This window comes from Brassica napus, chromosome A2, assembly GCF_020379485.1.
Source record: "Brassica napus cultivar Da-Ae chromosome A2, Da-Ae, whole genome shotgun sequence".
In the NCBI taxonomy this organism is placed as follows: domain Eukaryota; kingdom Viridiplantae; phylum Streptophyta; class Magnoliopsida; order Brassicales; family Brassicaceae; genus Brassica; species Brassica napus.
In genome coordinates, this window is record NC_063435.1 from 13,738,438 (window position 1) to 13,759,853 (window position 21,416).

Below are 21,416 nucleotides of genomic sequence, written 5' to 3' on the forward strand. Positions count from 1 at the left end.
TCCGGTGGCACTGTGCCTTAAAACTTTGTTTGCAAGATATTGCTAAAGGATATAGACCATCTTTAAATCTAAAGTTTTCTTGATAAAATGTTAAATATATTGATCATCGGAGAAATAAATATTTATTTACAACCAAAATATGATAAACATAATCTGCAAATTTATCTATGTCCATGTGAACTCTGAACCAGCACTGGAGAAGTCCTCGAAACCTCGGTTTAAATCTAAAGTTAGTTGGTATTGAAAACGTGTGGTTTAAGGGTTGCTTTTTTAGATGCAACCATCCTTAAAAAAAATATTTGGCTACATGCAAACAGTTTCAGCTGATCTGTTAGAATTATGTCGTAAAAGTGTTTATTACCATTTTATAATGCCACAAAATGGTACCAATCAAAACATTCATAATTGTTAACATTTGTTGCAAACAGTTTTGAGAATTTTTGTATCCCCAGTTATGGCTGCGAATTTTAACCGGAACCGTTTACGTAACCAAATCTAACCTGAATGAACCGGTTTAGTTCAGTTTTGGTTATAGCCATATTCCGACGGGTCTTGCTTTTAATACATGTGGGTAGGGGTGTTAATTCGGGTTGGTCCAGTCTGGCCCGGCCCAAACCCGCCAAACCCGTAAATATTTGAGTCCGGCCTGGCCAAGAAATATTTTGGGCCTAGAATTCAAAGTCTGGCCCAGCTCTTATAGGGCCTTTCGGGCTTTTTGGGCTTTTCGAAAAATAATTTGTCATTGCTACTTCCATCATTTTACATGTGAATTTTCATTAAAAATAGTTTTATTTTTTAGTTTTAAAATATAAATTGAGTTTAAACTTTTATTTTTACCAAAAATGTTTTACTTTTTCGTATTCTTTTATAACATATTATAAACAAACCAAATTTAATAAGATTTAAATAATCAAATATAAATTAAAACTAAAACTAAACATATAAGAAAACAAAATTTATGATAAACATGGTCAAACGTTTCATACTTTGTATATTGAAAAAAAACATGTTGTACATGAAAGAAGAATGTACATTTGCAAAATTTTAAATGTGACACTTGTTATGAACAAACAATAAAATCATTAACAACTTTTATATTTGATTTATTAGAGTTTGGATAAAATATCAAAATAATATGTCAATACTAATAATCGTTTGGATTGCAATAACGATAATATTTAAACTAAAGTACAAAATTTTGGGTTTTTTTTTCGGGCCGGTCCTAGCCCAAACGGGCTTAGGTCCAGAATACCAAAAGTCCAAATGGGCTTAGTCCGAATGGTCCAATTTATTGAGCTTATAAAACTAAGCCCAAGCCCGATAATTTTTAGGGCTCGGTGGGTTCGGACTGCGGGCTTCAGCTCTAATTGACATGTCTACCTGTGGGTATTGGTTCGGTTTCGTTTTTTAACCGGTACAGCGGTACCCTGTTTAAACCGGAATAGATACTTTAAACCCTAAAATATCAGAAAATGTGTTTTCACCTCTACTCGAAACCAAGTTGAATAAGCAGAGAAGCAATTATGTTACCATTAGACCATTTTAAATTATATGTATTCTTTTATATTGTAAATATATAGCATTTCAATATTAAAATTTCTATAAAATTGACATTTTAGAGACTTTAACCCGAATTGGATAGATTAATAAGTGACAATGTGACCACTGACCCATTTTAATTACCATGTAAGCTAGTTTATTTTGTAAAAATGGGTATCCGAAACCGACCCAAAACCGGTGGTATTCTACCTGTCAAACTGAATTATACTATGTATTTATTGGGTATAGAATTCATTTATCCGAAAAACTCGGACCCGATGGGATCTTACTCGAACCCCATCCAAATATCTGAATTCTCAGACCTATTCCAGCGTACTAGTTTAACAAGTCTACAAACGCTTCAAACCAAAAAATAATTTCTTTAAATGTTTGTGATAGCCGGGTTGTTGAATAATTACACATGTATTCATACCATCAAAAAGTATTGAGAAATATAATTATTGTTATTTTCTTATATGTAGAAATATATTTTATACTTTCACATTACACAAGTTTTAAAATCTAACATTGCAGATTTATACTCTACAAATTAATATGTTTATGCTTTACAAATGTTGCAGTAGTAATGCATTTCATGTTTGTTAAAAATAATATTTTAATAGTTTCCATCCAAACTCTACAAAATCAACTCATTACTCGTTAGCATACAAACGTATTTGTCTTATTAGTCGTCGTTATATATCAACCGTACAAACTACTTAATAATGTTTTGTTTAGTGATAATTGTGTTCTAACCAATCAAGAAAACATACATATATACACATGCATAATATTATATTTTGTTAATCATAATCGTAACTGATTACACATATTATATTATATATATATATATAATGTGTGTATATATAGTTATATTTTTTTTTGTTTGATCCCCGTTTGTCTTCAAATAATTTAACATTGCATATGAGTCCACAGAATAGTAGGTTGACTTTTAGTACTATTTTCAGTTTTCAGGATACCTTTTGTAATAGATTCTATTATTTTGGACAGTTATCATTAATTTCCACTGGCCTAGCGGTATTTTGGGTTCTTTTTTATTTAATTTTAGATTCTTTTTTATTTAATTTTTTTAATCTGTTACATAATCGTAATTTTCATCATTTTTCCCATATTGTTTTTTTAGGGTTTCGACTCTAAAGAGCTATTTGTATGGTGGCCATCATCTAATTTCATGCAAAACATTAAATTATTGTGTGTTTTCGTGTTAGTTGTGTCTCAAATAGATATATTTGCTATAAAACATCAGTTGTACACATTCAAAATTCAAAAAAAAATTATACACCTATCTCTGATTTGCTCGCCGATTATGGTGAAATCACCACCGCTCAGCTCTACCAACCGAGTTGCCGATGTCTAGTCGGACGTATTTTTTAAACACGAGTTATATTACGACTCATCTAAAATATATATACTAGTTATATAAATAAATATAAACGTGTAAAACTAACATTCGCGTGGATGCGCAAATCATTTTATCCTTATTTCCTCTTAAAGAAAAGAAATCAGATTAAATTATAGGTTAAATTATTCTTCAAACTAATAGTTGTGTGTGGCTGGCCATGAACCAACATGGAGAGCCACTAGGTCGTAGCCAGCAAAACACAACGTAGTCAATGACTAAAATGCACCGAGGAAGAACGTAGCCATGCAACAGTCTAAGTTCAAGTTAAACTGGCACGGGGCCCACTGTAATCTTAAAAAGTCAACTTCATCCCCAAAGAGATCGCTGCTTTCTTTTGACCTTTTCGCTTTTCTCGATTTAGAGCCAGTGGTACTTTCGTAAAAACACTTCGATACTTCCTTCGGTTGTGTTTCTAGGTTTCATAACTTGTCATTATCACTTCGTATTATATTTTTTTGTTTCCTGAAAAAAGAAGAATATCATAATCACGATCTTTATCTCGTATAGCTGCAAGTTTATTTCAATTAAAATATCTAAGAAATACAAAAATTCAGTCAATTTTTATGTTTCTCTTCATTTAAATACGTTTCTCTTCTACTGCTAATTCTTTGTGTTTTTCCAAGGAATTGAATTTTCCACCGTTTCAAATAATATATATATTTTCTTGGAAAAAATCACCTATTTCATGTATCTTTTAGGTTTCTTATTGATATTTTAAGAGAAATTCAGCGAACCTGGACAAGATTCGGGTTTGCTGATCTACAAAGGGGAGGTTGTATCTGTCTCTCTCGTGAACTTTCTTCTAATTCTTTTTCATTCTTTTTCGGCTTGAAAATTTTGGCATAAAGAAATTAATATAAACATGTGAAAGATCTTTGGAGGAAGAGGCTGAAAAACGAGTTCGAAATTTTTCTTCTTTTCCAGGTATTTGATGGTTTTAACCTTCCAACTATCAATGGTTATGCATCTTCTTGTTACTGTACCCACTTATTATCTCATCATGTAAATATATATTATAATTTTCCCATTTATAGAATACACGTGCGTGACTGCGTCTATGTCCCAATCATATGTTGTAGTTTTTTAATGTTAACGCTTAATCATAGTTTTGATCAGTTGCTTTTTCAGTAGTGCTTTTGTGTGATACCTGAATAATCACGATTAGAGCGTTTCTTCGATAAATATATCAATAATCTCAAAATTCAATCATGCATACAGAATTCCTGTATGGACAAAGTCATAGCGTTTGGTATTCACTTTGGCAGTTTGCTACAACTAGTAACAAACATGAAAAACAATATTATTAGAATATATATATAGTACAACTTGGGGATTTACGAAGTTGATTTTGTATACCTTTCAGCTTCTCTGAAAGATTGAAATTAACTTAACGTTCTACAGTTTTGCATATAAATAGAAACACGCCACTTTGAAAATCATTTGTTGGTTAAAAACTAATAAGAGCAGACAAAGTGTTTAAAATAACCAGCCATTCCACGCAAAAGATTTTTGTCCAGAAACAGACCTAATTAATTTTCAAGTAGTTATTATTTAATATACATGTATATGTTTCCCTTAAAATTATAATAAATAAAACTGATACAAAATTGACATAACAGCTACATAGTTTGAGTTTGGACAAGATGCTAAGTCCATCTTAGAAGCTTAGAACCACTAAAATATAACATATCTATGAGTTAATTAGGTTTGCTTTGTATATTTTTAGGTCCTGTTTCTAATATCTGTTTTAGTTAGGTTTGTATTCTGAAATTTTAGGTATAGTTTCTAAAACTTCTGTTCAAGCTACTAATCTAAGAAAATCCGAATACCATATGATTATTAGTTATATTTTCGAACAATGCGGTCGATAATTCTCATCAATTATTCAGGGATAAGTAAAAGTATTTGCATTAACGTATTTAACTACATTTATTTCAAAAATTGTTTGCCTTTTACCACGTGGCAGTTCGGGTCAACGATCTCTCCTTACGGCAAAAGTAAACGAGATCTTGAATGAGATTGTTTGCAACTTTGTGCACAGCCTTTGCCACAAACCCCATTGACTTGATTTGTTTTCACTTAATGCCGATAGAGACAAATATTTCAATTTGGAATGTATTTTGACTTTTCATCTTTCTTCATGCATTTGGTCTCTTAGCTATCCAGATTCATCATTCGAATGAAACGCCCTTGTCATAATTAAATAAAAATAATTTCATAAACTTTTCATTATAAATAAGCTTCATCAATGTTGCTAAAAAATCACACCAAGCCAAATATTCACTTTATTCACTTTTCCAGCAATCTCTCCTTCTCCTGGTTAGATTATGTTCCTCTGTTCAAACAGTTCTAAATTAAACCTCAAACATTAGCAAACGAAACTAACCTAACTATTCTCTTGTTCTGTTTGCAGATACGTACTTAGCTATGTCTGGGAGAGCTCATCCTGATGTGAATCCTGTGACGGATGGTGGAGATCTTCCGATCAAATCGTCGCCTCACCGGCATAAAGTTGGTGTCCCACCGAAGCAAAACATGTTCCATGATTTCATGTACACGTTCAAAGAAACCTTCTTCCATGATGATCCTCTCAGACACTTTAAGGATCAGCCTAAGTCTAAGAAGTTCATGCTCGGTCTCCAATCTGTGTTCCCGGTTTTCGATTGGGGACGTAACTATAATCTCAAGAAGTTCCGTGGTGATCTCATTGCCGGTTTAACTATTGCTAGTCTTTGTATCCCTCAGGTTAAAAGAACAAATCTTAGTTGCACTATTTACTTGTGTCACAAGATACCTATATTTTTACTTTGTATCTCATGTATTTTCTATGATGATTTTAGGATATTGGATATGCTAAGCTTGCGAACCTGGATCCTAAATACGGTTTATGTAAGTTTGATGATTTAACTCTGATTAATTATTACACTTTGACCTAGTTAGAAAAACATGGGTTTGGTTGAAAATGATCTTACAGATTCGAGTTTTGTTCCACCGTTGGTGTATGCTTGTATGGGGAGTTCTAGGGATATAGCAATTGGACCTGTTGCTGTGGTATCTCTTCTGCTAGGTACTCTCCTTCGAGCTGAGGTTGATCCAAACACAAATCCTGATGAGTATCTCCGACTTGCCTTCACGGCTACGTTTTTTGCCGGTGTCACTGAAGCAGCCCTTGGCTTCTTCAGGTAACTCATCTTCTTCAAGTACTTGTTTTTATGGTCGATAAGGTTCTCAAGGTTTTATGAATTGCAGATTAGGGTTCTTGATTGATTTCCTTTCCCATGCGGCGGTGGTTGGATTCATGGGTGGTGCAGCCATCACAATCGCTCTTCAGCAGCTCAAAGGTTTCTTAGGGATCAAGAAATTCACCAAGAAAACTGATATCATCGCTGTTTTAGATTCAGTCTTTAGCGCAGCTCATCATGGTGTAAGGATTCTTCTTTTGTTTCTTGATTCCTACATTGTGAAAAATGTTTCACTAAATCATATCAATATGGCTATGCAGTGGAATTGGCAGACTATACTCATTGGTGCATCCTTCTTGACATTCCTTCTCACATCTAAGTTCATTGTAAGAAATAATATATTTTTATCTTTGTGAGTGAATAATATAGTACATTATGGAAACATCATTTGGTTTGTTCTTTTTGTTTTCATCTGAATCTGATATATCTTGGCATGATGATGGAACAGGGCAAAAAGAGCAAGAAACTGTTCTGGATTCCAGCGGTTGCGCCATTGATATCAGTTATCATCTCCACCTTCTTTGTCTACATAACCAGAGCTGACAAACAAGGAGTCCAAATCGTAAGAACTCACTCACCCTATTCTAAATATAGTTACTTGCACCACAAGCTATTTGACTTTGTGTTAACATGTTTCCCTGTGTAATGATATGAAGGTGAAACACCTTGACAAAGGCATCAATCCTTCATCGTTCCATCAAATCTACTTCTCCGGACATTACCTTGCTAAGGGCATTCGTATCGGTGTAGTCGCTGGAATGGTCGCCTTAACGGTAAGTTCCAAATCAACAAGTCATACTTCAGTAAAATCAGACCGGTCCAGAGATTTTTGAGATCATTGATAAAAATTAAAATAATATTTAGAAGTCAAAGCCAATGTTTTATTATGTTGTGCTTGAACCAGCATTACTTCAATCTCAAAACCATTTGGCTATAAATTACAACTTCATATCTAAATCCACAGGAAGCTGTGGCCATTGGAAGAACGTTTGCTGCAATGAAAGACTATCAAATCGATGGTAACAAAGAGATGGTAGCACTAGGTGTTATGAACGTTGTTGGTTCCATGTCTTCTTGCTACGTAGCGACTGGATCATTCTCAAGATCAGCTGTAAACTTCATGGCTGGATGTCAAACTGCGGTTTCAAACATCATAATGTCAATCGTTGTTCTCTTGACATTGCTCTTCCTCACTCCGTTGTTTAAGTACACACCAAACGCCATCCTCGCAGCTATTATCATCAATGCTGTGATTCCTTTGATTGATATCCAAGCTGCGATATTGATCTTCAAGGTCGATAAGCTTGACTTCGTTGCTTGTATGGGAGCTTTCTTTGGCGTCATCTTTGCTTCCGTTGAGATAGGGCTTCTCATTGCCGTACGTATCAAGATATTTAAACCCATGCAACCATGACGTATCTATAGTTCCCTTTCAATCTTAATTTTCTGATACTTGTTACGTGTGTTTTGGTACAGGTCTCTATATCATTTGCTAAGATTCTCTTGCAAGTAACAAGACCTAGAACGGCGGTTCTTGGAAACATTCCGAGAACTTCAGTTTACAGAAACATCCAACAGTATCCTGAAGCCACTATGGTTCCAGGGGTTCTCACGATTCGTGTTGACTCAGCCATTTACTTCTCCAACTCAAATTACGTCAGAGAAAGGTAAACCCTAAACAAGGTTTTAACCTTAGCCAAAATATGTTATTTGTTGGTTCATAAGAAGCCTAATTTGGAAATTTTCAAAATTTGCAGGATCCAAAGATGGTTACTAGAGGAAGAAGAGAAGGTGAAAGCAGCAAGCTTACCTAGGATCCAGTTTCTAATCATCGAGATGTCACGTATGTTAATTTTACTACTAAGTAATCCTTTTTAATTATCTCTAAACTTTTTTTCTGAACGACTAATTATCTCTAACCATGGATGTTAACATCACTACCACATTTTCAGCCGTGACGGATATCGATACAAGTGGTATCCACGCCCTAGAAGACTTATACAAATCTCTCCAGAAGAGAGATATTCAGGTAAATACACATAAACAAATTGATCCAATGGGTTTTTTTATCTAATTAATCAAAGTGAATTAGTTGAAGAATATTACCTGACTATGATTCTGTGTATATAAACAGCTGATTCTTGCAAATCCTGGACCATTGGTGATAGGCAAATTACACTTGTCTCACTTTGCTGACATGTTGGGATATGACCATATCTTTCTGACGGTGGCTGACGCCGTCGAAGCTTGTGGTCCAAAACTCTCCGACGAGGTCTGAAATTGATGATGATAATGACGAAGAACATGATTTCTAAGTGGTGTACAGTGGAGTTAAGAAAGTGAGTTTTGCTTTCAAATTGTTGTGACTTGTGTCTTTGGTCTCCTTTTTTTTGTTACAAGAGAGTGTAAAGTGTGACCTCTACATCCCACCTTAGCGTCTTTTTGTTCACTTTATGATGCACGAGTGTGTAAAGTTGGCCATTTCAAATCAAAATTCGTAGATTAATATGTTAATCCAAAAAATGAAAAGCCTTAAATGTAATAACAACAATGATCAAAAGGAAACTATGACAAACTTCTCTATATTATATTACTATAATATCTCCTGTATGTTAATTGAAAATCATTCAAAAAATTGTAATTTTAAGTTTGTATTAATTAAAAAGAAATTCTCTTTAGGTTTCACTTAATTATGATGACAATTTAGTTTACCTGGCAGCTTAAGAATCAATTAAAATAAATGTTGATCCAAAATCCAATTACTAGGAAACATTATATTAATCCAAAATATAAAAAGTGTATATTATTTTCTTAAATAAAAGCTACAAAATTACATAATATGATTAATATATATGGCAATTAATGACTATGAATAATAAATTTTTGATAACAATATTTGCATCATTCCTCATTTTTGTTTAATTTTATATTATTAAAAGAAATTAAATAATCAGATTAACCATATACTAAAAATTAGACTTTTTCTTATATGTTATATTTTGAAGTTTTTAAAATGAATTTAAATTACAAAAATGAGGAAACCTTATATGTTATATTTTGATTTTTTTTAAACGACTTTAAATTACAAAAATGAGGAAACATTATATGTTATATTTTTCTTATATGTTAGATTTTTTTTCTTATATATTATCTTTTAAATTTTTTAAAACGACTTTAAATTACAAAATGTAAGTTTTCCTTAAGCATACGACTAAAAACATTAAAATAACATGTATAAATTCAATGGTTAATTTGAAACTTTTCAAAACCATATGGAAAATAAATGTCAAAATAATTTAACTGAAAAAACAATATTGTTCACTTTTTTCAAGAATGTGTTCGGTGAAAAAAATAAAGTTTGTGTCATAATTTGTTTAATATCCAATCCGATCAGCCCATGATATATTAATTCTAGTTTAGGACCATAACTTTTAATAGAAAATTGATCCGGTCCATCGGACAGAAATTATATAATAACAACAAAAAAAATTGTAAAATGATCAAGTATATAAATAAAATTGTCGATAATATATACAAATAAATTCACCATGCGCAAGGCACATGTCTTATCCTAGTTGAATATTATAGTGCACTCTCTTGTAATATTAAAACACGTTGAATATTAGTACTATAGTATAGAACATTAGAGCACTTACAACAATAAGAATTCCAAAGAGTTTCTAAAACAAAAAAAAAAAATTAATATTTTAGTAAGTTATAATTAGACAATTAAAAGTTAATTGTAAAATAAAAATCCAACCAATGTATAGGTTACAAATGTTATGTGGAGATGTAATGAAATTCTAAGAAATCTTGACATAATGTTTAGAACCCCTCCTAAAACCATGGTTGGAAGTGCTCTTAGTGTGTTAGATACAGCAAACTATAACAAGCTTCTTCAAAGCGGGTTGCAGGTTCATTATAAAAATATATGCTTCTTGTTGTTCATGCTTGAAGCTTTTTCATTAATGTTTCTTACTTGCATATATCTAAGGTCTAACTAGTGACCAAGGAATGAAAATGAATAATGTGTTCCTTATTATTCCTTTTTTATTTTTTCATTTATAAGTAATAGTTTTTCTTTTTCATTTTTTCTCATTCCTTTTATTCTTGAGGAATATAGAACAAATTTGTTCCTCTCCAAGATTGATAAGGAATAATTTTCCTTTTCATTCCTATAACTTTATTCTTCTGTATTTTTTTCTCTACTCGTTCCTAATGTTTTTCTAATGGTCACCACTTAGACCCCTATTCTCGCGAGTCCAAATGTCTGAAAATCAAGCCTTTTAAATGCATGGATCAAAGTATGGAACATAACACAGATGTCTATGAAGAGGTTATCCTCCACTTTTGCAAAGTTTTGTATTGGTAAATAAATCATTGCTACTTAAACTTATGTTGCTCAGTGTCTACAGTTTACATCATTGATAGAGAACCAAATAAACGTTAACTAGATAATAACATGCGCCTTGCGTGCAGAATGTGACTATTACTTTTGTTATGTTTTAATAAGCAGACATTAAATCTATTTAATTTGGATATCGGTTTTAGATTGTTTTTCTTGTTTTTAATCTCCTAAAATTTAGCTAAAATTCTAAATCAATATTTATTTTGGTTTGTTCGGTTCAAATTGTTGATGTTTTCTTTATTTTTCCGGTGATAACCAATAATTATTACTTTTTGTTTGCTTTCAGGTTATATGAATTTTAAATAATCATGATATCGAACCAATGGTTTCATATTATAGTTTCTAAATATATAATAGTTAAAGAAAAAAAGTTATTAAGACAAATCATTTCACTACAATTTGATCGATAGTGAAAGAAGTATTAAAAATAATATTTCAACTTTCAAGAGAATTAGATACTTCAGTTGTGGTGAATATTTAGTTATATAAGTGATCACGTCAATGTCCATATGTATATGTATGTAAAATATATAAAAGTAGTTGGTAAATATATAAAGATATTGTTAATCAATATTGAATGACATTTTTATTCAAAATAACACATGAAAAGTAAAAAAATTAAAATAAAATTAATTAAAAATAAAATTAATTAAAAATAAAATAAGCCTAGCATTAGTGAATTTTCTTTCGTATAAAAAAAATCAAATTGTATCCGTAAATAGGAGTGTGCACGGATCGAATATCCAACTATTTGGAGGCACTAGTGTCGATTCAGTCTGTAGCCACCCAAATATTCATTGTCTCGGATATCCAGAAAAATTTAGAATTTTCACGGATATCCGATTTGATCCGTAAATAAAAGAAAAATTTAAAAATAAACGAAAAAATCTAAAAATAATATAAAATAATAATATTTCAATACAAAGATAGTTTATTATTTAACTTTTAAAATTCTAATACCTAATATAATAAATTAATTCATAAAAATATTGTAAAAATTATATAAACTATAATATATATATATATATATGCATATAATGGACTTAATCGGATATATGTTTCTAAAAATATTAGTATTTGTGATTTGCCATTGTTTTATATATATTGCATTTTAGTATTTTATTTGCTTCGTCGTGTTATGGATACCTGGATTTTTTGGTTCGAATCAAAATGGATAATGAATCAAATAAAATATTTACGAATATTTGCCTAGCCTATCCTTAAATAATAAAAATAATATATGTATAATTGGACTTTTTATTCGTTATCTGCTTTGATTCGAATCGAAAAATATGGTTAGTGTGGGTTATTGAAATCTTACATGGGAGTTTTATATTTAAAAATAAAACGTAAAGTACATATTGTAAACACATTTATGTAAAGTTTGACTGAGAGGCTTTATATGTGACATGTAAGCATGCCAATTCTCAAATCATTGTATAAATGTCACGTGTCTATTATTGTGTGAATACATTTATTACAATGTTTTTCTTTTAATATATAAGGGATTAGTATCACTGAACTTAAAATCTAATTTAAAAATCTATTTTTATAGATTTTATATATATCAACCGTCAACTTCAGGTTTAGTTTTAAGTAAGAAAACTGCATACGTAAAGTATATGAGTGACAATTTTGTTAACTGTCCTGATTGATTTTTGTTAGATCGTTAATTGACAAACAAACGTATATAAAATTACTAGGGTCGGCCCGTCCTACGGGCGGGATGTGAACTTTAAAATAATTTTAACAATTAAAGTAAACGTATAATATAAATTTTTGTCATATAAGAATATACATATTAGTTAAATTTTGTAGATGTCATTGAATTTGAATATCTTTTAGATCCCATTCAGAAATTTGTGATCGAAGTTTAAAACATTTTCATTTTTGAACGTCATGTCTGAAATGTATTTGTTACTTTTTGAACTTGTACATGTTAACATCACCAACCCCGTCTAGCTCAGTTGGTAGAGCGCAAGGCTCATAACCTTTTGGTTGTGGGTTCGAGGTACACGGTGGGCGTATTGTTTTTTCAAGTCTGTCATTTTTTTTTCCCTTTTCTGTTGATTCTCTATTTGGAAAATAACAAAGCGTTTGTTCAAGCAAACAAAAAAACCTTTTCCGTATTGTTGTATCTCAATCTAGCTAGCAATCAAGTCGAAACGAAACTCGAACATTATTAAAGGAATTTAAAACCTTTTCCCTATTTTTGTAAGCGTTTGATTCATTTAAATGCGTGTATGTCTTTCAAATATTTGATTAGTTAAACTTATATATAACAGAATAAGTTTCTCTCAAGCGAAACAATAACACAACCGGCTCGAGGTGTTAACACCTGCTCTAATGTTTTGAACTGCTCTCACAGAAAAATATCTGAAAAATATAGAACCACATAATATCAGAAGACATACACGCATTTAAAACACAGAACCAGGAATTAAGCAAACAAAATATCATCTTTTCAACTATGAGATTTATTTTACCTAGAAGATCCATTTTCATGATGATAAGTGTAACGTTGAATCCCCACCATTAATGAATCGCTAACAGTTTTTTAATCATCTCCATTGTTGACATAAATACTGCGTTCAGCCTCTTTCTTAACTATCTAACTCCATCGTAAAATTCTTTTGAGCTATTAGATTAAATAAACAAAAGCTCAGAACAGAACTAAAAGCTTTTAAGAAAATGAATCAGCTAGAGAGGGAGGAGGAATCAATAGGAATCTTTGTGAAAAGTTAAATATAAATTTTTTGTCACAATATATCATAATCAGACTTGCATAAAACTCCAAAGAAAACAATTCCGAAAAAAAAGTTTCCAGTTCAGCTACGACTATGAAGGGATGGTGGCATAAGAGATAATAAGGTGGAAATAAGCAATTAAGTCGAAAAGACTAACCTTGCCATCAACCAAAAGAATATCAAAGCCCATGAGCTCACCATCTTTCTTAACATTTCGGGATTCCCAGAAACGCAAAAGCCTTGCCTCAACACGCTACAGAGAAAAAAATTCTGAAAAAAAAAAGAGTTTGGACCTCGAGTACGATTCGGCTGGATTGATACCAAGGTTCTCGAGGACGATTCGGCTGGCTTGATTTGATCTCCATTGTTGCTCGAGCTAGTTCATATGACAGCTGAAAACTTAAATACCAAAACAGACAAACACTAATGGTTAGAAAGTATTTTGCAAACTGAACAATCAAAAAGGGGTTATTTCTAAAATCAAAACCATAACTAAATATATAACAAAACATCAAGAGGTTCGCAATTGCAAAAACTTTCTGGAGGAAATTCAATTAAACATGAACAATATGTGTTCAAGTGAATGAATCAAACCTCTATTTATACAGATCATGGCACCGCCTCTAAGATAGTAAGAAAGCTTTGAATACAATTCGAGATGGAGCTAATAAATGAAAATTATGAGGAAGCCTTAACGTCATCAGTTCACTGCTGCAGGAAGGGGAAAGAGGATCTTTGTTTCATATTAGGGTTGGTGAGAACACCTTTCATTTTTTTTTCGAGGAACTACACAACCCCATCGGGCCCGACAGAACAACTAACCTCATGGCCCAACAATAAAATCAGGAGAGAAAGCCCACATTTGTCAACGCTTAATGAAATGCAGCGTTTGAGACACGTGTCAAGCCGTGGACGTTCGACTTTCCAGCCTGGATCCGACGTGGCATCACAGGAGAGAGGCAGACAATTTTATATATATATATAGATAATAATTAACCTCCCTGACCAAACAAATAAAAGTAAAAATGAAATTGTGTGGTGTGGACCAGATGTTGAAGCCCACTAGTGAAAGAAAGAATGATGGCCCACTTTCAATGTCTGAAATAGGGACCAGTTTGTGTGTTTGGTTGGTTACTGTAGAATAAAACCTTTTTCGTTGTTGTTGTTGTGTCCAAAACCGAACGAATCAGCAGCAACTAAAGAAGAAAAAAAAAATTAATGTCTATTCACTTTTTTGACTGACTTTGTGTCCACTTGTCCTCTCAGTCATACCAAATCCTCTATTATTACCACCAGACTTCCACTTTAGCTTCCCCTCTCTCTCACTCTCATTTAACAAAATTATTATATTTGAATTTACACAAGTTTAATTCAATTATCTATAATAGAGATTTTTATTTTTTTTTCCTTTTAGAAAAATAGGATTCTTCTATTTTTTACTCTAAACTAGGGATTAATCCGGGCTACGCCCGGGATTTTTATTTTTTTCTAATTTAAATTGTTAAATTATTTATATTTAGGTTATGATATATATATTTATATAAATGTTAAGATGCAGGTCGTAATTAAAATTTATTTTTAAATTTTAACACGTTAAACTAAAATATTTTTAAATATTTAAATATTTTTTCTTATAATTTTGTTGGCTATCTAGTTATCATATTTAGCAAAACTATCTCTTTTGTGTTGGAATAAATGTTTTAGATATTTAATTAAATTGCAGATTATTTTTGGATCGATCACATGCTCAACAATCGATCGATCCGTAAAAAGATGGTCGATCTCCTTGGCCAGGTAAGTACAATTTTAGCAAAAATATCTTTGATTTTCAAATATTAAAAGTATATAACTTTTATTTTGAATATTGTTTTTTTAATTGTACTTTTTGATTAAATTATTGTATTATAATTTTTATGTAAATATTTTTTGCGATGTTTGAATTTGTGTTGTTCGTATATTTAACCTAGATGATATTGATGTTTAACAATTTATTGTTTTCTGGAAATAGAAAATAATGATATATCAAAACGTATCTAATACTTGTTAAATGATAGTATAATGCAAATTACATCCATTATTTGAAAATAATCATTTGTTGTTTTTATTTTATTTCTAAATTAAAAATTATTTTTATTTAAAAACATTATTCACATATAATATAATAGTTTAATTTTGGAAGATTAATATATATATATATATATATATAAATTGTATATTTTCTTAAAAATAATTTAAGATATTATATATTGAGTAACTGCATAAAAGCTGAATTTTTTATCTTTAAAATCAAATATTTATATTTTTATCTTCATGTTATACTCACCAATCCATTATTGATATTTATAACTCAGTATGTTTTTTAAAAAACTTAGTTTTAAGTAATAAATGAATTTAATAAATTAAATTCATCACCTATAATGTTCTGTAAACTATATTTGAAAACTCTCTAAAATTATATTTTAAGCATAATATTACTATTATTTAATTTAAGTTATTTTAAGCATAATATATGCTAAACCTACTTAAATTATATTTACAATAGGACCATCCTAAACCGGTTAATAAACCAAAAACAATACTAAACCAACATGAATCAATACTTGATTCGGCGAGGAATGAAATGTTTCGGGATAAACGCTTGACTGGTTATTAACTGTAATTGTTTGATCATGAAAGAGTTAGTATGAATATTAACAATAAAATTATAGATTAGATTAATTTAAATTTGTAAGAATACCTTTGAGTATATGAAAAGCAATTCAATTCCCATGAATAAGTTTGGATTTTGGAAGTTGTGGATTTCCCAACAATGAATCCACCTAACAAAAAGTTCGTTGTTATAAAAGATCTCCTTTAAGGTCATTAAAGGTTTTTGGGACGGCAAGAGTTGATGGTGGAACCATTTTTTTGCTCGAGTGCTTTAAAGTTTTCCTTGATAGTGTGAGTTGATGTTGATGGAATAATGAGTTGTATAGGAACTTTCTTGATGTAAAACTATATACATTTTTTTTGTTTAATATGGTATTTCTATTTTTATATAATTTACTACCATTTTAAGATAGATGTACATTTTAAGATAGATGTTTAAATTTTAATGTACTTTGTTCCATTTTTTAAAATTGTGTACTTACTTATATTTTATATTTTACATTTTAAGATAGATGTTTAATGTTTAATGAATTTTTTCCATTTTATTAAAAAAATTGTGTATTTACTTATTATTATATATATAATTCATATATTATATATTTACATTATTTATAATTATTTATTTTCCTGTATATGTATTTCCATTTCTTGTACTTTTTATTTACTTAATATCTCTATTTTACATTTTAAGATAGATGTTTAAATCTTAATGTACGTTTTACATTTTTTTTAAATTGTGTATTTCCATTTGTTATACTTTCTATTTACGTAATATCTATATTTTAAATTTTAAGATATAATTTTAAATCTTAATGTAATTTTCCATTTTTTAAATTAGGTATTTACTTATATTATATATTTACTTATTATTTATTTTTCTTTATATTGTGTATTTCTATTTCTTATACTTTCTATTTACTAATAATTTTATATTTTAAGATAGATTTACATTTTAAGATAGATGTTTAAATACTAATGTACTTTTTCCATTTTTTAAAATTGTGTATTTCCTTTTCTTATACTTTCTATTTGCGTAATATCTGTATTTTACTTTTTAAGATAGATGTTTAAATCTTAATATACTTTTTCCATTGTCTTTAAGTTGTGTATTTCTTTTTCTTATACTTTCTATTTACTTAATATCTATATTTTACATTTTAAGATAGATGTTTAATATTTAATGTACTCTTTCCGTTTTTTAAAAGTTGTGCATTTACTTATTATTGTATATATAATTCCAATATTTATATATTTATAATATTTACTTATTATTTATTTTTCTATATATTGTGTATTTCTCTTTCTTATACTTTATATTTTGTTAATATCTATATTTTATATTTTAAGATAGATCTTTAAATCTTAATGTATTTTTCTATTTTTAATGTAAAACGGCAATGTTTAATAGAAGAACTTGGACAAATAGTCAAATAGTTATATTTATGTTTTTTTTTATAAAACGGTAATGTTACATTATGGAGATAAACCATTTTCTTTAGTGAAAAATGGTAATCTTACATATGTTTAATGTAGTTTTTCCATTTTTTATGTTGTATGTTTACATATTATTGTTATTTTTAAATGTAAAATGGTAATTTTACACATGTTTAATATAGTATTTCCATTTTTTATGTTGTATGTTTACATATTATTTCTTATTTTCAAAATTATATATAATGTTTTTTTTTACAAAATAGTAATGTTACATTATGGAGATAAGCCGTCTTTTTTTTTTAGTGAAAAATGGTAATCTTACATATGTTTAATGTAGTTTTTCCATTTTTTATGTTGTATGTTTACATATTATTTATAATTTTCGAAAATTATTAATATTAAAATGTAAAACTATATTTTATGCCACGTGTCATCTTTCGGGAGAAGTACTTTTTGCTGATGTGGACGCTCTATGGAGCCTCAAAAGGTCGCTTTTATTAGTAAGGATTTAGAGATTGCTATTTTAGAGGAATACATTTAATCATATATCACCTCTATTATATAATTTTTCTATTTCATAGGTGAAAATAGCAAAATAAATTGGAAATGGTCTAAAAAACAAAGCACAAAAACTATGCTTTTTAAATAAAACATCTTTTCGGGGCTTACGAAGTTGAGAATCTTGAGACCGACCATTTTGGTTCAATGTGCCACTCTATTTTATCTCTAGTTTTTTTGTGTGTAAAGAAGCTAGGTGACAATGCAACAACCAGAATAAGATTCTGGTCGTGATTTTCAATCACAAGGTATTTTATTACTAAATCAAAGCTTTTGAAGAGTATCTTCCCCATGCAACATTTTTTTCTGTTTGACCAATTTAAATCTTCATCTACTAAAGTTAAGGTAATTTGGTAAGAGATATGAGGCATGCGAAGTGGCGTAACAAGAGAAGGCTCTATAAAACTGCAAAGGGCAAAATGTACTAAACATTGTTGTCAAGAAGGGTGGTCCATTCTTTATATAGCCCAGAAGTTAGGAACCAAATAATATAATTTCCCTTTCAATTTTCATTATTGATTTTATTACTGCGCAACAAAAAATTATTTTAGCCCACTACATAACAGTAATATTACAAAACATAATAAATGCAAATTGTACAAATCAATACTATTAAAAGGGAAAGAATCCTAAAAAATCTACCTATGAAAGGTTGTTTGGACTCTTTCACTTGACTTACCTATTTTTTTTGTCTTACCTTATATTTTTGTAACAAAATGTTAGTCTATAACATTACACCGTATATACCGACTTTTACTCCTTTCCTTTAGTGAGTTAACCATATTATTTATCAAATATTACGGTAATCTTACTTGGCCAATTTGCTGACAATACAACTATTTTGGTCGACTAACCCACGAACCAAAACAATATCATTCCTATACTATCGACTTCTAAACCAATTAATATATTTTGAAACTTATTTAAAAGTTAACATATATCATACGTTATATTATACTATGTCATCTTACATTATATAGTTCTAAATATTTTACAAAATCAAATTTAATAATAATAAAAACTTAAGTAACCACCTCTTAAAAACAAAATTATATATTTTACACTAAATTATTCTCTATAAAAAAGTTATAATAAAAATGTTATTTGAGATAAATTTAAAAACTATTAAAAACCCTACAAATATATACTATTAAATTAGCCAAAAAATTCTGCTAAATAAATCTTAAGGTCTTATAAAATGCACACAAAAATAATCAGAGAGTAGGTTAGGACATTTGAGTCAGGTATGGATCGATTTCTTTCGGGTTTGAGTTCTCTTGATCCTAAAAATATGGACATAACTAGGTATTTGAAGATTTTTGGTATGTGTCCAGGTTGGTTCTTTCGGGTTCAGATATGTTCGGGTTCATAATTCAAATACCTGTAAAACACCTATAATTTTTGGATATGTAACGGGACTGGATGTGTTAAAAAATGGGAATGGATTGTTTGGATATTCAAGACCCAAAAAATTCGAAGTACCCGAATACCTAAAAAATACCAAAACACGAAAAACCTGAAAACTCAAATAAATACAAAAAAATATTTAACTACCTAAAAAACCCATAAATTTACCTAAAATCTGACCAGAGAAACCGAAAAATACCCAAAATTTTTCAATAACCAAAATATTTTTTTTAAATATGGAATTTTCCCCGAAACCCGTAATTGAAAATACGAACCCAAAACTAAAAAGTATATGTAATACCTCAAAATATCCAAATATACCTAATTTACACAAAACATTTCAAGTACTAATCAACCCTCAGGTAGGATCCAGACTCGAACAGGGATCCGCGGGTCCAGAAAATATGTACTTTCCCATGGATCGAAACCCAAATAGCACCCATATTTCGGTTTGGTTTTCCGGGTCTAGTAAATGTCTAGGCCTAAGAGAGAGTTATATAAGATCATGTATACAAAATCTTAAATAAACTAATTGGTAAATTATATAATTTTAAGCAAATTTCTCTTCAATATAATATGACTTTTTAACATGATATTAGAAAACAATTTTAAAATACTAATTCATAAATTTTGTTTACAATCCAAAGAAAAACCCGCGGTTTTTAAGAGAGGGTCAAAATCCTGTATAAATTTATATTTCTAACGTGGCATTACCGTGACAGAAAGAAATGAACAGTTCAGATTCAGTCATCAGTTCATGGTTCTTATTTATCTTCCCTGTCCCTTCTCTTTTCTCACTCCCTCTTCTTTCTGTCTTACCTCTCTCTCTCTAGATTTTCTCTATTCAGATCCTTGAAAAGAGCTAACACACACACTAATACGATGTTGCTTGGAAAGAGACAACGACCACCGATTAAAAGAACCACGAGTCTGTCGGAGATAAAGTTTGATCTGAACCTTCCAGCAGAATCAGAGGTATCATCAAACCAGCAGAGTCCAACCCAAACCACCGTGGTTGGACCATACGGTTCCAACGGTCAAGTCGTAGCAGCATCCGTTAATCAACAACGTGGGATAGATGAACGGTTCCTAGCTATGGTCACACCGAGACCGAGAGGTAACCTGAGGAGACACTCAGGCGATTTCGCAGATGCTGGACATTTCTTAAGATCTTGCTCCCTCTGCGAACGCTTACTTGTTCCCGGCCGTGACATCTATATGTATAGGTACAAATAAATAGTCAACTTTGGTCATAGTAAAATATGCAGCGTTACATATTAATGATGAACCGTTATAAATGGCAGGGGAGATACGGCCTTCTGTAGTTCAGAGTGCAGGCAACAGCAAATGGCACAAGACGAGAGGAAAGAGAAAGGTAAACCGGCAAGGCAATCGGTGGTGGCAGCCACCGCAAAACCCGGCAAAGGAGGGAGAGCTGCAGCCGCCGTGTAATACCCACATATATATATGGTTATAATATATTTATATGTTGTTTGTGGCTTGCTATGTGTTTGTATATGATTATGATGGGGTATTACATATTCAAAGCAGTGAGCGTTAATTAACATGTGTTAATCACTCTCGTGTCACGCGCTTTTTTACGAGGGTTTAAATTTTAAAAGTTTTTATTGTGCAAAAGTTTTGATCTATTTTGAAATAAAAATCAAATGTATGTAAGACTTGTGTAATTTTTTTTTAAGTACTTAATAAGAAAAAAATTTAGATTACAAGTTTACAGTAAACTTATGTGGGCGAGATTGCAGCTTAGTAGATTGAATCTAGATATGTAGAATGAACGATAAAAACAAATGAAATTAAGGATATTGGCAGTAGTAATTTTGCATCATGAGCTGGATATCGTCGGAGTTTACGAAGAGGTCGTCACTTCAAAATAAAAATAGAAAAGCAGCGTAATTGATTGGTAATTGGTTGATCAAAGTTAGAAATAGTGTGTGCATATGTTCAAGCATCAACTCTGGAATCATTAATGTTTTCATATATTTCACCAC

General features: G+C 30.3%; 2 protein-coding genes and 1 long non-coding RNA gene across 4 annotated transcripts; 2 read left to right on the forward strand and 1 right to left on the reverse strand.

Moving 5' to 3' along the window:
• Window positions 1-3,504: 3,504 nt before the first annotated feature.
• Window positions 3,505-11,517, forward strand: LOC106397801 (sulfate transporter 1.2-like). Of its 2 annotated transcripts, none has more exons than XM_048760024.1 (13): window positions 3,505-3,886; window positions 5,376-5,707; window positions 5,803-5,851; window positions 5,937-6,144; window positions 6,212-6,386; window positions 6,465-6,530; window positions 6,653-6,766; window positions 6,861-6,977; window positions 7,169-7,582; window positions 7,681-7,871; window positions 7,962-8,047; window positions 8,157-8,233; window positions 8,339-11,517. In XM_048760024.1, exons 2-13 carry the CDS (start codon window positions 5,390-5,392, stop codon window positions 8,480-8,482), a joined length of 1,959 nt encoding a protein of 652 aa, XP_048615981.1. In that variant the 5' UTR covers window positions 3,505-3,886; window positions 5,376-5,389; the 3' UTR covers window positions 8,483-11,517. The 2 variants fall into 2 exon arrangements, with proteins under 2 accessions (XP_048615981.1, XP_048615980.1); XM_048760023.1 differs by lacking the exon at window positions 3,505-3,886 and adding an exon at window positions 4,940-5,281.
• A 1,137-nt stretch (window positions 11,518-12,654) lies between these two features.
• Window positions 12,655-14,831, reverse strand: LOC125588526. Its single transcript, XR_007324675.1, has 2 exons — window positions 13,517-14,831; window positions 12,655-12,988 (listed from the first exon to the last, which is right to left on the reverse strand). It is a non-coding gene; the product is annotated as an uncharacterized LOC125588526 (long non-coding RNA).
• Window positions 14,832-20,127: 5,296 nt separating this feature from the next.
• Window positions 20,128-21,134, forward strand: LOC106422726 (FCS-Like Zinc finger 6-like). Its single transcript, XM_013863507.3, has 2 exons — window positions 20,128-20,633; window positions 20,712-21,134. Exons 1-2 carry the CDS (start codon window positions 20,290-20,292, stop codon window positions 20,857-20,859), a joined length of 492 nt encoding a protein of 163 aa, XP_013718961.1. The 5' UTR covers window positions 20,128-20,289; the 3' UTR covers window positions 20,860-21,134.
• The last annotated feature ends 282 nt before the right edge of the window (window positions 21,135-21,416 follow it).

Excerpts from the sequence above, each read along its gene's own strand:
- LOC106397801 (XM_048760024.1), top strand. The coding sequence starts at position 5,390 with ATGTCTGGGAGAGCTCATCCTGATGTGAATCCTGTGACGGATGGTGGA. Across the intron at positions 5,708-5,802 it reads CTAGTCTTTGTATCCCTCAG|GATATTGGATATGCTAAGCT; the intron begins GTTAAAAGAACA and ends TGATGATTTTAG. Across the intron at positions 6,387-6,464 it reads TTAGCGCAGCTCATCATGGT|TGGAATTGGCAGACTATACT; the intron begins GTAAGGATTCTT and ends ATGGCTATGCAG.
- LOC106422726 (XM_013863507.3), top strand. The coding sequence starts at position 20,290 with ATGTTGCTTGGAAAGAGACAACGACCACCGATTAAAAGAACCACGAGT. Across the intron at positions 20,634-20,711 it reads CGTGACATCTATATGTATAG|GGGAGATACGGCCTTCTGTA; the intron begins GTACAAATAAAT and ends TATAAATGGCAG.